A 16092-nucleotide genomic window follows, 5' to 3' on the forward strand; every position below is an offset into this window, starting at 1 on the left:
AGCTGGCTTTCCTCCGCTTCCCTCCCTGCTGCCGGGGCTGCCCCTTCCCCTCCCCCAGCTGCATGGGAGCAGATGTGCTGTTTGTGTCAGACCTGGCAGCCCCCTCTGCACACCCTGGCCAGGCTCCTGCGACAGCCAGAGCCTCGTCCCCTCCTCCTTTCCCCCCTCCCCAGCTTGGCCCCGTGTCGCTGGGGATGGCGGCTGAATCATCCGCCCACTCCGCCTGCCTCCCCTGTAACCCTCCCTCCCTCCTTCCTCCCTCCCGCAGGTCTCTTTGTTGGAAAATTCAAGGCAGATGAGTGCTGGGGAGCACTGGGCCTGCGGGCCAGGCGCTGAGCCTGCAGCTTGGCCGCAGCACGTCGGCCGGCCCCAGGGACAGGACGGGGGCCGTCCAGCGCCCGTTCTGCCTGGTGTTTCTCCATGCAGAGCAGCACTGAGGGGGCTGGACCCACACTCGCTTGGGCAAGGCTTGGGCTGCCTCTCCATAGAAGGGGGTTTTTCATGGCCACCATTCTCAGCCATGTTGTGCCCAGGCCTCAGCAGGACTTTAAACATGGGAAAAATCTGAAACCGGGCTGCCCCGATGGACAGTAAACTAAAAGCAGTCCCTTTGAAATCAGCCTTGGGCAGATGTTTTCCCTGGGCTGTGGTGGCTCCTGCCAAAAGGAAAGGCTTTTAGAGAACTGAGAGTGCCTGAGCTCCTTCTGAGACTGCTCTTCCGGGATTCCTGGGTTGAGATCCCATCAGCTAGGGGCTCTTCCCAGCACATCCACAGGATGGTTTTCCCTCCCAGCACATCCACAGGAGAGTTTCATCTCATGGCTGCCTCCCCACGCAACCGCGGAGGAGAAACGTGGCATCGCTCACAGCTCCCCCAGAGGCTGCTCGGTTGGTGGCTTCTGACGTGAACCTGCGGTCTTGTTCGTGTGAGAAGTGTGGCTTGAAGAGTGGTGGGGGGGAGGAGGGGGGGAGGCTACAGCTCAGGGCTGAGGATGGAGAGGAATGCAGGGCAGGCATAGCTGGGACAGTGTGAGGGGTGACAGACGTGAGCAGGGCTGCGGAGAGATTCCTCCTCGGCATGTGACCGACTCCAGCACTATCAGCTTTTGCTCTGTAGAGTCTAAATATATAATCCATTGTCCTCTGGCATCTGGGTGATAAATAGTGATAAATAGTGTAGTAGCTGGGGAAGGAGGGAGGAAACTGCTGCGGGGTGGAGCTGACCCCTGGGATGTCTGGGGCAGCAGTGGGGTAATAGGAACGACAGGGGACCAGCTCTCAGGACAGAAGGAGCTTGTTCTCCATCGGGCACTGCAGTTGAGGGTGGGCAGGGGATCTTGGGGTTGGTTTCCTCTGTCCCCACTGAAAATGGAATAGTTCATTTGTGCTTAGCGGTTGGTCACCTTGACCCTGCAAATATATCACCCTGTCCCTTCACCCACAGGCAGGGCTCTGTGTCCCTGAGCAGGCAGCACGCAGCACTGAAAATTGGCTCTGCCTGAAGTTCTCTCTAGGAATTGGATGAAGTCCAGGCTGCTGGCGACAGTATGAATGGATGCTAGTACAGCCAGGCCAGGGTGCGTGCGTGTGTGTGTGTGCTTGGAAGTGAGGGGACAACAACTTGCCTGCATTGGAAAGGGTTGGCGTGGGCACCGAAGAGGATGGGTCCTGGGGCAGACTGCCTGTGTTTGATACTCATCCTGGGCTGCAAGGGCTTTGGGCAGAGGCTGGCATAGGGCATGCTGGAGAAGCATTAAGCCAGCAGGGTTTTAATCTATCCTCAGTGCTCCTTTCCTGCTCCTCCAAGAGGAATTAATGCACATCCTGGGAGTGGATTAGACTGCTCAAACCGTGACCTCCTCATCTGTGCCTTCTGAGGATGGGTATCATTTGTCCAGTCCCTTCACAGGCTCTCCAGTTCGGGCAGGAATCCTGAGTGCCAGCTGCCAGCAAAGATGTGGCAATGTGCTGTCTTTCTCCCCGTGGGACAGCCCTTTGCTGAGCATGCGTGACACTGGAGCAACCAGTGTGGCTGGCAGGGTGGAGTGAGCCTGCTCCCCAGGTTTTGGTCTCCCAGCACTGTTCATTTGCCTTTCACTGATGCCTTGCAAGCGTTGGCCAGCCTTACCGTCCTATTTTCAGTGACGGTTTGGGCAGCTGTTGGTGCACCAGGGAGCGCAGCCAGGAGCCCAGAGTACCGGTTTCTCCAAGCCCCAGCGTGCTGCAACTCGATGGCAGTGCCTGGACTGCGTGGTGGTCTGGGGCAATGGGTCACAGCTTGGCATCCCACCCCTGCATCCTCTTCGATTCTCCGTGAGTTGGGGACTGGCTTAGGGACCCTTCAGAGCTGTTGATGGGATCCCACCTCTGTGTACTCTGTTAGTTATAAGCTATGTCTTTTAACACATAATTTCCTTTGGTTTCGCATTCATTCTTTTGTTCTTTTCCTGTTGGATTCTTTTTTCCCCCCAAGCATAATTTATTCACTGATTAGTTACTACGTTATTTTTTTAAGCACAATATGTGTCAAGCTACCTTAGATATAGCTTGGAAGGGGAAATTAATATCACAAACTACTTGTAAGGTGTCTTTGTATTAAATGAGAGTGCTTAAAATGTCATTAAGGAGAAAAGAAAATGAGATTGTTAAAGCCTATTTTGCCATTAAATTTGATTTATCAAAGATGGTATTAATTGAATCTGTTGAATTTACAAGTTGTTTTGATTGCAGACTCACCGTGGAAAAAGTTATTTAGGTGCCCGGTGATATTTAAAATAGAATACATTTTCTCTCCAAAGAAAACTGATGGTTTTGCTCTTGGGGGAAAAAAATTATCAGTGCTTCCTCCACTGTGAAGACTGATAATGATGTAGCTGTTTGTGTAATGCGGGAACATGACATTGTGGCACAACTATAAAGCTTCAAGTGATGTTGAAATATTATGTACGTAATTAAAAAGCAACAGTAACATTTGGGAGGCAGCATGTTTAATGTCTTTCTCTTTCATCTGTTAGAAATCTCTGGCATAGGTTGTGATTCTTTCAGATCATTATAAAGAAGTTTAAATTATGTATTTCTTTAGAAATAAGTGAACTGGCAGAAGTATGCATCTGGATTTTTTTTTTTTTTGACTGATTAAAATGTGAATTGGGGGATAGAACAGCTGGATACACACGGGAGAGCCTGTTCTGCCCTTGTCTTCTCCTCTCCAGCCTGCCAGTCATGGCCGTGGGCAGAGGAAGCTGTGGCCTGGCAGCAGCAGGGAGCTGCCGGTTCGGCTGCGTGTTGCTGGGTGCAAACACCCACCTGGGAAAGTTTCCTTTTCCTCTGAAGTCTTGGACCCAGCTCTGACTGCCTCCTCTCCCCTCTGCAGGGTGGTGAAAGAAGAAATTTCGGATGATAATGCCAAGCTTCCCTGCTTCAACGGCCGGGTGGTGTCATGGGTAAGCAAGCCCGTTGCTTTGGTATCTCGCTACCTGTTTCTGCTCTCTCTGAAAGCCACCGTTTGGCTGCATAGTGCCAAGTAAGGCACGGGAACTGCTCCCTGCTGTCAAAGTGCTGACTGCTAATGAAGCTGATGAGCTGGATTGCCACACTCCAGTCCCTTAGCTGGAGAGGGGGCTGCATGGTGCTGGTTCCCCCGTCCCGGGGAAGATGTGGGATGCCTCTGTGGAGAGCTCACTCGCGGTCACTGATGCCTGGCAGAGGTGACGGTCCCAGCCTGTCTGCAGTGTAACCCATGTGCCCCTACGGCAGGGTCAGCTTTCCAAGGAAAGTCCTGCTCCGGTGACTGGCGCAAAGGGCTTAAGTGACTTTAGTGTTGGTGAAGCGGACTGGATTTGACTGCCCTGAAGACTAAAGGTACTGCCTGGGCAGCTGCAGGACAAGCTTCTCCCTCCATGCCATGCCATGCTATGCACATGCTCTGTCCCCTGCCCGCATGCCTCCCTCTGCCCCCAAGCGGACCCTCTTTTTTGGGATGGGGGAGGGGGAAGGGTGTTCAGTCTCCATGGCCCGTCATCCCTTTTTCCCCTCTACTGAGCTGCAGTTTGGGCTGATGAGGGTGTATGGATCTATGCCAGGAGCAGAACCAAGACCCAAGTGCCTTTTTCCAGAGGCTACCAGATAGCCCCTAAACAGTAAAAATCCACAACAAATCAGACTAGGTCGGACCCAATGCTGCTTCTATCCCCACACCTAACAGCTAGGCCTCAGCTGGGCAGGTCATAAAGCGACTGCATTTTGGGAGGGAGGGTGGGGGCGACAGGACCGGGTGGGCAGGAGCCCTGCTGCCAGACTGGCTCCTGCCAGGATGCTGGCCCAGGGAGTAGCACGGAGGCTGGGGTCCTGCACTGGGAGGAGAGGGTGCACTGGGCTCCCACACAAAGAGCCGTCGGCCAGACGCCTGCTGTCCTCCCTCTAGTGGTTAGCCAGGCCCCTCAGAAAAGAGCCTGTCCAGCTCTTGGCCACCATCTCCACTGCTGCTGCATCTGCCCTGAGACATGTCCACATCCCTCCCTTTCCATCTGCCTTTTGTTTTCACCTGCCCTGTGGGGAGTCCCAGAGGCTCTGAACCCTTTCCATTGCTTTTTTTTTTTTTTTTTTTTTTTTTTTTTTTAACCTGGCATGCTTTTCCTTGTGGTCCACACATCCACACAGCTGCTGGCTTTCCTTGTAGGGGCGCTCTGGTTGCTCAGTGTGAGTGGCACGGATCCGGTGTTGTTCTGTCTGGCGTGTCCAGGGCACCGTGCTGCTGCTTGGGCGTGCTGGCTCCTTGCAGGGCCAGGATGTGCCTGGAGTTAGCACGGCTCCCAGCTCTTGTGCACGAAGGGTGATGGCAGTCTCAGAGACCTTTATGCACAGCTGATGATCCCTTTTTCTATCCCTCCTAAGAGTCTTCTTGTCCATGGGTGGTTTGGGGGCGGGGGGGAACACTTGCTTTGCTGCTTCTGCCAGACAGGCTGGGATGAAACTATTTTAGGAACTTGGTACTAATTTTAGCTAGAGGGAAAGACAGGGGCTTGGATCCAAGCAAATATTTCCTGACAGTGCAAGAGGCAGGAAAAGTGCAGGGTGGTCATCAAAACCTTCCCTGTAGGAAATCCCAGCCCCAGGAATGTTAGAGGAAGGCAGCATCAGTCCCCCTGCTTGGGAATTCCCCCCCTTCTCACTGCTGTTTGACAGCTGCCTGCAGCTAGCTCCCTCTGTCCAGATCTATTTGCCTGCTCTTGCCTTGAGATCTTCAAGCATAGTGTTATATGACTTTTCCCTAGGCGGTGCTGGCTCCTTCCAGCATCTCTTCTCCCCTGTGCTCCCAGGCAGTGGCTGCCAGAGCAAGGATGTGGCCCTCAGGGACGGGGATGTGTCCTGGGAAGACAAGTCACCGGGAAGGTGTGCCGGAAACAGAACTGGGCATGTGCCTGGGGCTTGCTGTAGGGAGGGAAGCTGAGCCGAGTGTGAGACAAGAGCTGGTTAGATAGTTGCGAGAGCAGGAGCCGTTGGGCTTGTCCTGGGGCTTGTGGGACGGGCTCTGCAGCTTTTGGCACCCCAGGGTGCTCTCTGCCCTGTCTGCTGCCTTGGCTGTGGCCTTCTTGGGGCTGCATCTCTCCCCTTGCCCTAATGATAATCTGTGGGGTCCATCCCCCCCTTTACCATGGTTTCCCCAGTTCTCCAAGGTGGGCAGGGCACAGCTTTGTGTTTCATTAGTGATGCTGGGAAGCGCTCAGGACCTGTATAAACGGGCTGTGCCTCCAGCGCCTGGCTTGGCACCTGCTCCTGCCTCCATGTTGCACGGGTGGTCCCCTCGCCAGCAGGCAGCAGAGCCACCTCTGCATTTACAGTTTGGGCAGCAGCTATCCACTCCTTTCCAGCCCATGTTTCATGATCCTTCTGCCCTGACCCAGAGTGGGGCATCCCTCACCTCTGCTAGGTTAAGCCTCTCCTGTGATGGCTGGTGGCTTGGCAGTTGGTTCAAGAGCACAGGCTGGGGCCTGGCCCCTGTCCTGGCCTCCTCGCCTCCCTGGGCTGGCTCCAGGCTGACCCACAGCCTGTTTCGTCTGGGGTGGATCAAGGTGCTGGGCCCTGCGGTCCCTCCCTGACACTGGGAGAGAGCCAACCCCCCTGCTTGCCCGTGCTTTGCAGGGGACAGATGTGGTGCAGACATGAAAAGCACATGTGAAAGTCCTTAGAGATGGAAATTGATCTTCACTTGCTCGAGAAAAGGGTTGTCAGGCTCTGGAATGGGCTGCCCAGGGAGGTGGTAGAGTCCTCATCCCTGGAGGTATTTAAAAGAAGGATAGATGAGGTGCTTAGGGATATGGTTTAGTGGTGGGATGGCAGGGTTAGGTTAACGGTTGGACTCGATGATCTTAAAGGTCTTTTCCAACCAAAGCAATTCTATGATTCTATGAGAGCTCTAGCCTTTCCCTGGGGACTTGCTCCCTGGCTGGGGGAGGGCTCCTTTTCTGGGCCCTGTCACCTCTGCTTTGGGGGTTTCTGAATGTCTCTTGCAAGGAAGAGGCTTTCCTGCCTGGCCCTATTGGAATTAGCCCTGTTCAGTGTGGCTTGAAAGTGGGGAGAGCATAAACGTGGATAGGGAGTGATGTTGGGGAAACCACAAACCTGGACAGGGAGTGATGTTGGGGAAACCACTTTCCATTGAGTTCCTTTGAGCTGTCCTCTGTTTCGTCCCACTGGTGAGCCTGTTTCGCCCAGGAGAGGCTCCACCTCATTCCCTGAGCCCTGAAATTCATGGTGTATCTTAGAGCCACAGATGTAGGTGTGCCTGGGCTGCCCCAAAGCATGGCTAGTATAAATTGTTCCTGGGATTTGACCTTTTATTGAATTTATGCACTGGAGAAACTGCTGCACTTCCTAGAGGTTAGCTGGAGGCTATGCTGAGGACACTTAGCTGGGCACAAGCTGAAAGTTTGCAAAGTACTTGTGGAAGCCAGAAAAAAGCAGTATGTTTTGGAGTCTGTTTCAAAGCCAGCCTCAGCCCTGAGCTCTGTTACCCCCAGCTCCCATCATGGGCTGGGAAGGTGAAAGTCCTGCTGAGTCCCACAGCTCGAAGGCAGAAGTGTAGAGGCCGGTAAAATTGAGAAAAGGAATGACGGCCTCTTCCAATGTAAGAAGAACTAGGGGAATCCATTCCTTGCCACAGGACGTATGCTAAAGGTTACCTAAGAGTAAAAACTGTGCAGTGTGGGTGTGCAGATGATGTCAGAGTCTCCAAGCCGGGCTGTCAGCCACCCGGACTTCACCGCTGGGTCAGGAATTCCTGAGCCACAAATAGCCAGCGTCTGGGAAGGTGTTGAGGGGGAATGTTGCTACATGCTTGGCCTGTTCCATACCCGCTCCTGGGCATCTGCTGTTATCCACCGTCAGAGATGAGATTCTGGGCCAGGCAGGCTTTTGGCCAGCTCGTTTGGCTACTCTTGTAAACGTTTTCCCAGTGCCTCAGCCAGTTCATTTTCTGTCTCGTCCCTCCAGCTGGTGTCTGCAGAGGGTTCCCATTCAGATGCTGGCTCAGTCTGTGCTGATAACCAAACAGAGCTGCCGCCCTCCGTGGAGCGCACAGGAGGAATCGGAGACTCCAGGCCCCCCTCTTTCCAGTAAGTTACCTGGACACCTATCCTGGTTTTCATGGGGCCCACAGTGATTTTGCTGTAAATTCAGACCAGGGGCTGGGACACTTCTACCCAAATGGGCAAGGTTCATAGCCAGCCAGAGGGGAGGAGGATGGGGTTGGGAGCAGATTCAAAGTGGAGCTGCATTATTCAACAAGCAAGGGCATGCTGAAAATAGCTCAGGGAAGTTGGTAAAGAGCTGGCACAGCTTCCCCCAGTCCCTTGCCCTGCACTCATAGATGTGCTGTGGTTTTTTTTCCATCGCCTCTACTCCTGTCTCTCAAGAGGGAGACAACTGATGGCTGGAGGCTTGTGCTGGCTAGCACAGAGGTACAGAGAGCTTACTTAGGTTGTTCCCTGTTGGACATAGTTGTTCCTTTTATCTCATCACAGCCCTAACACTGGGGGGAGTCGGGAAAACTTGGACAATGAGACAGAGACAGACTCAGTGGTGTCGTCGCAAAGGGAACGACCTCGTCGGAAAGATGGGCCTGAGCATGGTGAGTGTTGGTAACATGGCAAGAGCTCTGCAGAGCATGGCTGGGGCAGCTCCAGACATGGGGCAGTGCTCTCTGCTCTGCAGAACCTTCCCAGCTTAGAAGGGCTGTTCAGTGATTTGAGGCCATATCCTCACATTGGATGCAGGACCTAAAACCTGTGTTGCATCAGAGCTTGGTGTTAAAAGCTTTGGAGGCAAAGATGTCTCCTGTAGAAACCTCAAGAGCAGGAGACAGCAGTGCCTCCCGTCCTTCCTAGTTGAAAAGCAGGGTGCTGTAGCCTTGCCACTCTATGCTGCTTCTTGCTCCACCAAGAAACCAGCTGCAGGTCTTCCACAACTTCAACAGCTTTGTTCCTATTGGCCTATCAGCCTCTACCCCATCCTGTGGTGATAGAAGAGGTATCCCACAGAAGTTAGATCTGATCCCAGGATAGACTCTGAGCCAGACAGCACTAAATGGAATTATCTGGTGGCCAGTTTGATTCTGGGAAGATTGCCATGAGTCCCGTGGGAAGGAAAGGGGTTGTTTCCCTGTGGCCTGTCTCATGCACACTGAGTCGTCTCTTCATAGCACCCAGGGTGAATGGGACAGTGAAGGGAGAGCGGCGCCGAGACCTGGGCGGGTACGAGAGCTCCTCCACGCTCATGAGCAGTGAGCTGGAGACCACCAGCTTCTTCGATTCAGATGAAGATGACTCCACCAGCAGGTAGGAGAGCTTAGGTTCTGGAGGAACGCTAGCTTCCCCCTGCCTCCCAGGACAGAGAAATGCCTTTGCAGGGCACGGTAATCCTGGACTCCAGGGTCCTTGCTCAGACCTGCGTCTGTGTCAAGTCTCACCCAGCAGGCTCCTCTGCTATTGTCTGTCCCCTGCGTATATGTTCTGCCCCTCTGCCCCTGCAATCTTCTATTCCCTGTGACATTTCTGAGGCTCTCTTGCTGCTGGAGCCACCACCCTGGCAGCAGAAGAGCTGACTCTTGCTTTTACCTTTAGGTTTAGCAGTTCAACAGAGCAAAGCAGTGCTTCCCGTCTAATGAGGAGGCACAAGCGACGCCGGCGGAAACAGAAGGCTCCACGCATTGAGCGGGTACCTAGGGGCTGGGCATCCTGGGGAGGGCAGTGCAGGGCAAGGTGGGCTGCCTGGTGGGTCTCTCCACTCAGTGCTCCAGGACTGATTGGGGATTCGGCTGTGTTTGCTGTGGGCACAGGTGGTGTCCAAGTGCTGTAAACCTTTCCCAAGCCAATGTAGCCTCAAGAGCTGGGACCACAGACCTTGTCCTGGCTGTGGAGAGGTCATAAGGACTGTGGCTGATGCCCTCTGGCTCTGCAAAGCTCCCAGCATACGGCTGGAGTGATGGATGGTGGCTGTGGTGCCCCAGGGAGTGGCAGGGAGCACAAGTGGAGGGAGCCGGGGCTGGGAATGTTTCCGAGGCACAGGAGGACATCTCATGTTTTGCTTATCTTGCAGTCATCGTCCTTCAGCAGCATCACAGACTCCACCATGTCCCTGAACATCATCACGGTCACGCTGAACATGGGTGAGTAGGAGGTGTGCTTGGAACCTGCAGTCCTTCCAGAGCGAGACTGGGTGACAGAGAGGGAACTGGGGAGGGGGCAAAGAGAACACATGCGGGGAGGAGTGAGGAGATGATCATTATTAGCACGTGGTTTGTCTGAGGTTAGGGCTGCTTGTGACTGCTGCTTTATTGTGTCTTACTTCTTTGTCTTTCCATCCCTGCAGAGAAATACAACTTCTTGGGAATTTCTATTGTGGGACAGAGCAATGAGCGTGGGGATGGAGGCATTTACATTGGCTCTATCATGAAGGGTGGTGCTGTGGCAGCTGATGGCAGGATTGAGCCAGGAGACATGCTCTTGCAGGTACTTTACACCCACATACCTCCATCACTGGGCCTGGGAAAGCAGTGAGAAAAGACCCAGAAGCCTCCTTGTGCGCTTTGGCAGGCTAAACCCAGGAAGCTGTGCTTGGAAGAGGGAAGCTGAGTCACTGCTGAGCGTGGAGCTCAGCCTCTGGTCACATCTCTGGGACTCACCTCTTTGCGTTGTTTGCAGGTAAATGACATCAACTTTGAGAACATGAGCAACGATGATGCTGTGCGGGTGCTGAGGGAGATTGTGCACAAGCCGGGGTAAGTACTCAGGTTGTTCCTTACCTCCATGGGCAGCTCTACAGTGTGTGCTTGGGGTGTGTGCATCATGTCTTCCAGCCACCTCTGCCTGTGGCTCTGCAGAAGGTCAGAACTTACGGGTTTGGTGTTGCTTTGATTCCTGGGTTTTCGTGCCCAAAGCAAGAATAGCAGCCAACAGAATGGTGGTGAATTGGGGTCTGGGCCCCTTTTTTGTAGGGACGCTGTGTCATCAGGGTCATCAGCAACCCTCAGAAGGGTCACATCATTTTGTCCTTGCCACTAAGGAAACCTGTAGCTGGAGGGGGATGAGGACGCTTTACTGGAAGCTTCTCCCTGTCTCGCAGGAGAGAGATGGCATACAGCAGCCACCCATCACGCAGGGGTTTGTGCCACTGTGCTCTTGTTCTAACTCTCACCTTTTTGTTGCAGGCCCATCACCCTGACGGTGGCCAAGTGCTGGGACCCCAGCCCCCGGGGCTGCTTCTCGTTACCCAGGAGTAAGTGGATAGCTGACCCACCCTTAACGCTGGTCCCCAGCTCATGTGAGAGCCCTGCCTTAAGCACTTACTTGGTTGTTGTCTTGTTCCTCCACTGTGTCTGTGACTCCATGTGGCACTGAATTGGGGTTTGATGGGGTTTCAGCTCTCCTGTTAGGAGGCTGCTATGTCCTATTCCCAGGCCAAAATGCCCATAAGCCCAGCCCTCCTTCCCACATCACGCTGGGGACGCGTTTCACTGGGGCAGGGGGGTCACTTGCTCGGGGCGCCAGAGGAAAGAGAAACCCCCCCTTGAGCCATAGGGGGATCTCTCCCTCTGCACCTCTCCTGCTGACCCTCCCTCTCTTCTTTCTCTCCCAGTTGCTCCCCAGCGGATCTGGGCTGGGCCAGACTCTCCATGCTCCGATCCGGGTGAGTCCCGGCAGATGCTGGGGATGGAATGGGCTGCGCTGAATCCCTGTCCCTCCCCAGAGGCTGATTTGATGAGGGGATAATTTCTTATAGCTATTGACTGACTCTTTCTTCACTGCAGGTGAGCCCATCCGGCCCATCGACCCGGCAGCCTGGGTGTCTCACACGGCAGCGATGACTGGCACCTACCCAGCGTACGGTATGAGTCCATCCATGAGCACAATCACTTCCACCAGCTCCTCCATCACCAGCTCCATCCCAGAGACTGAACGTAAGTCCTTGTGCCTCCGTGCTCCACCCGCTGCACGGCTTCCTCGCCTTTGCTGTGCTGTAAAGGGAGCAATACATCTGCCTGGGGACAGCTGGGATGGGCAAGGTCTGCCCTGACAGGGGACTAAGAGGGAGGCAGCTCTCACCAGGCAGGTGCTTGGATCAGTGGGGGTTCTGGCTGGGTGAATTAATACCACCTTTTTCAGCCTTCTAAATAAGGAGAGTAGAAGAGCCTGGGTACAACCCTGGAGCTGTGGCAGGTGCAGAGGAAAGGCTCAGAGCAGTCAGGGATTACCATCTGAGAGTGCCAGACCAGGGGGAATCAGCTTGTCCCTGGAGCAGTTGCCCTCCCAGACAGCAGATAGGGCTGGGTGGAGGCAGCTGGGAGCAAAAAGCCTTGCAGCAGGGCAGGGTCCTGCTGAGTACAGGGCTCTTTTGGTTGATTTCTGAAGGTTTTGGGTGATTCTAGTATGCAGAGCACTGAAGCAAGGGTCTAGAGAGCCAGGGCAAAAAGCCAGGAGTTTGTTGTAAGTTTGTGAGGAGCAGAGAATTCCCTTGCTGGACTGTGTGGGCTCATTTGGCAGCTTTTGGATCCCAGCTGCTTGGGACTAATTGGAAGGAAGGAGACTGCAGCCTGGGTTTTGCCCAAGGCAAAATGGCTGACATGGGAAGGATAACATCAGAAGGCTGGAAGGGGGGGTTACACAGCATGCACTCCAAGGCTGTCTGCAATGTATTGTTCCCAGGCCCATTCTTCCTATGTGTGATGCTTCCATGTAGCCCTGTTGTCTTTTCTGTCCCCTCATCTCTGCCTCCCTTCCCTTCATCCACACCACAGGCCTCGATGACTTTCACCTGTCCATCCACAGCGATATGGCCACCATTGTCAAAGCCATGGCCTCACCAGAGTCAGGCCTGGAGGTGCGTGACCGCATGTGGCTGAAGATCACCATCCCCAATGCCTTCATTGGTAAGAGTCTGTGCTGCCTGTAGCAGAGGCAGGGAGTGGGGAATGGGTGGCCTGTTTTCCAAGCAGATGCCCAAGGGAGCATCTCTGTCACTGTAAACTGTTGACCAGGCCAGAGTCACAAATTGAACCTTTGCCTGTGCAGTCCCTTTTCACCTTTTAGCCCACTTTGTCTTGACTCCAGTGTGGCCCACTACCTCAAGGGCCACTATCTTCCTCTCTGTTGCTGTATTTAACTCTGATGTTTGGTGGCAGGCTCCGATGTGGTGGATTGGCTCTATCACCATGTGGAGGGCTTTACAGACCGTCGTGAATCCCGCAAATATGCCAGCAATCTGCTGAAGGCTGGCTACATCCGACACACCGTGAACAAGATCACCTTCTCAGAGCAATGCTATTACATCTTCGGGGACCTCTGTGGAAGTATGGCTCTTGGCTTGGGGGGGGGAGGGAGAGGATGGAGGGGGGCAGATGGAGGGTCCTGCAGAGCCCTGCTGACCCATTGGGACATAGCTCCAAATGTTGCCATCAGTCTGGGCCCCTTGTTCTAAAGACACTGTTAAGAGAGTGAGGAGTTTCCTTGTTGTGCTGCTGGGATGGTGAAGTTGGAAGATGGTATTGTCACTTACTAAGTGATCTTTTCTCTTGGGCAGCCATAGCAGAGTCTTAGTCTTCACTGGCTTTGTCTCCAGGCTCTGAACTTCCAGGGCTGGCAAGGAGGTGGTGCTCAGACAACTGGATTGTGCTCAAATAAGAGGGATGGGGGAAGTAATTGGCAGAGTGAGCTGTAGCTCTGATGTGGTCCTTTCCCACCAAGCTGGTCTCTGTATTAGAGTGGCATCTTGGACTCACATAGCCTGGCTACTGTCCAGCCAGGAAGCACAAATGGTTGCATTGACCAGCAGGGAGAGTGCCAACTTCTTGCCTCTCCTTGTGTACCCCATCCTTGTCCATCAGCAAGGGTGGACAGGGAGCTGCTTCATCACATGTGGTTGTCTTTCCACTTGGATTAACACCTCTTCTCTGCTTTCTTGCAGACATGGCTAATCTTTCTCTTCACGATCATGATGGCTCCAGTGGTGCCTCCGATCAGGACACTTTGGCTCCGCTCCCCCACCCAGGAGCCGCACCCTGGCCTATGGCTTTCCCATATCAGTATCCACCACCTCATCCATACAACCCCCATCCCGGCTTCCCTGACCCAGGCTACAGCTACGGAGGGGGCAGTGCAGGCAGCCAGCACAGTGAAGGTGAGTGAAAAGAACTAAAATACCCCTGCAGGTGGGCTGATGCCCTGTTTGGTACCAGGAAGCTGCAGGAGAAGGCTGCTTAGGCAAGGCCCTGTGTGTGGGGAGAGCCAGGGCAAAAGCCATCTCAGAAGGGTTGTGGGACTCAAAGTTGAAAGGAGACAGGGCACGGACTGTGCTGGTAGATGGCTGTGCTGCAGCATGCTGTAGTCCTCTCTTGGCTAGAGGAGCATCCGTTTTTCCTGGCTTGTCTGAGCTGTTACCTAACGTTGCCTCCTGCGCTTTGCAGGGAGCCGGAGCAGTGGTTCCAATCGCAGCGGCAGCGAGAGGAGGAAGGAGAGAGAGAAGACTGGGGAGTCCAAGTCAGGTGGCAGCGGGAGCGAGTCGGACCACACCACAAGGAGCAGCATGCGGCGTGAGCGTGCGGCCAGCGAGCGCTCAGTGCCAGCCAGCCAGCACAGCCAGCGTAGCCAGCACTCTCTGGCTCACAGCATCCGCAGCCACCCCAGCCAGCAGTCATACGGGCCGCCTGGCCTCCCCCCTCTCTTCAGCCCCCCCATGTTGCTGATGCCTCCACCACCTTCAGCCATGGGGCCCCCTGGGGCACCACCGGGCCGTGACCTGGCCTCTGTGCCCCCTGAACTGACAGCCAGTAGACAGTCCTTCCGAATGGCCATGGGCAACCCCAGTGAGTTCTTTGTGGATGTAATGTGAAGCGCCCGTCCCCTGTCTGTCTGCTGCCCCTCCTTCCCCTTCCATCCCCATCGTTTGTCTCCTAGGCCCAGCCCTGGCTTCACCCCTTGTTTTTTGGGTTTTGTTTTTTTGGGTGTTTTTTTTTTTTTGGTTTTTTTTGGTCTTGATAACGAAAAGAAAAAAAGGGAAAAAAAATAAATGGAACTAAACCTTGATTCTAATCCCTCCTCGAGCGGGGTGTACGGGCCTGGCAGGCCTGCTGGGTGCTGCCAGCCCATCCCGCCACCGGACTTGTGTATTGCCAGTGGTAATTCCCTCCTGCTGTCCTCTCTAACCCCATTAATCCGCATCTGTCCCAGCGCCCTGTGCTGCTTGCCCGTGTGTCACTGCTGCCTTGGTCCTTCCACCCTAAACATCTCTTCTTTCTTTTCACCCTTTTGTGTTTCTTCTATCAAGCAGCAAAGAATTACGGGGTGTTTGACTTTCTCTGAGCCTGCCGCCTGTGGGGGGGAGAGCTGGAGCATGGCGTGGCCCGACAGGAGGACACGGAGCTCCAAGGGCGCTGGGCACGCCTGGTGCTGAAGATGGCTTCTTTCCTCCCCTTTGTGGAAGACGCCCTGCCCTTCCCACAGCCCTGAGAGGGGAGCAGGGACCAGCCTTATATATGTGTTTTAAATCCCGTTATAGTTGCCTTTTGGCTAATGCATGAATGTTCCAGGGCTTCAGTGCCTCCAGGGAGTGGAGAGATGCTGCCACTTCCCTCTTGCCTCCCTCCTCTTGCCCACATGTTGGACCAGGTCCGAGCCTGGCACTGCCCCATGGCAGGAACCTCCTTCACTTTGCCCAGGCCGCAAGTCTCAGGGCTGGGGCTGTACCTCTGTGGGTGCCTGTGTGCAGTCTTGTGTGACTTGGAGCCCTGCGCCTGCCCTTGGGTACTTGGGGGGTGGTGAGGATTTAAGGACAGACTTCTGTTCCCTCTGTCCTGCTCTGCTCTCCTGTCTGCGACACACTGCTGCCTGTCCCGTTTGGAGGGGCTGTCCCATGCCTGGGGCTGGCAGTGGCAGCTGTGGCCTTCTCCCTCCTGCTGTCACGCTGCTGCTCAGCAATTTGACGTCTTCAAGGGCCTGGACCGAGTTAGAAGGCAAGGGAGGAGCACAACTGGTTCGCTTTCACGCTTTGGGGAAACATGGAGGTCCCCTGTATTTGCCCTTTCACAGGCCTGGGTGTGCCTCCCTCTGTGCAGCACCAGGAGTGCTGCTGGCCTGGCTGTGGGGAGGGGTGAGGCTCTGCGATGGAGCTGGGACAGCTATGCTCCCTCCAGGCTGTGAATGGCACCTGGCAGCAACAGAGCTCTCCAGGGAGGGAGGCTGCAGCCTGAACCATGGCCTCTGGGCTCGGTGCTGGCACATGTGTCAGGACAGTTGAGTCTCTTTGCTCTGGGGCTCCCTCCCCTTTTTCCTTCCCCCTCTGGGTACTTGGAGATGTGCCTCGGGCTGGGGGCAGCCCCCTTCCCCATGCCCAGGGCCATGCACAGTACGGTACAGACATGCTCGATCCTGCTCCTGTTGGTGCTGGTGCCCCGGTACCCTCTCCTACCCCCGCGCCGTGGGTTTCTCTGCAAAGCGTTGCCTCCTTTTGCTTTGTGCTTGCAGTTTTTATACGTCAGAGATGAAATGTATTTTGCTCCTCAGGGGTCTGCGTTCCCTCTGCAGCCCCTCTGCCAACTCTCTT

General features: G+C 54.7%; 1 protein-coding gene across 1 annotated transcript; it reads left to right on the top strand.

Annotated features, from left to right (window-relative positions):
* Window positions 1-2266: 2266 nt before the first annotated feature.
* Window positions 2267-16084, top strand: DVL3 (dishevelled segment polarity protein 3). The gene is made up of 17 exons (XM_035890024.1): window positions 2267-2313; window positions 3374-3443; window positions 7492-7613; window positions 8022-8128; window positions 8699-8834; window positions 9120-9213; window positions 9595-9664; window positions 9868-10007; window positions 10200-10276; window positions 10706-10773; window positions 11134-11184; window positions 11306-11455; window positions 12293-12424; window positions 12677-12844; window positions 13459-13671; window positions 13958-14356; window positions 14821-16084. Exons 1-17 carry the CDS (start codon window positions 2267-2269, stop codon window positions 14850-14852), a joined length of 2076 nt encoding a protein of 691 aa, XP_035745917.1. The 3' UTR covers window positions 14853-16084.
* Window positions 16085-16092: the final 8 nt, after the last annotated feature.

Source organism: Egretta garzetta, unplaced genomic scaffold, assembly GCF_000687185.1.
Source record: "Egretta garzetta isolate BGI_Z169 unplaced genomic scaffold, ASM68718v1 scaffold172, whole genome shotgun sequence".
Taxonomy (NCBI): Eukaryota; Metazoa; Chordata; class Aves; order Pelecaniformes; family Ardeidae; genus Egretta; species Egretta garzetta.

Bases quoted from the DNA above. Each gene is read 5' to 3' on its own strand.
- DVL3 (XM_035890024.1), top strand. From the start codon at position 2,267: ATGGGTCACAGCTTGGCATCCCACCCCTGCATCCTCTTCGATTCTCC. The intron at 2,314-3,373 runs GTGAGTTGGGGA...TCCCCTCTGCAG, and splicing joins TGCATCCTCTTCGATTCTCC to GGTGGTGAAAGAAGAAATTT. The intron at 9,214-9,594 runs GTACCTAGGGGC...CTTATCTTGCAG, and splicing joins AGGCTCCACGCATTGAGCGG to TCATCGTCCTTCAGCAGCAT.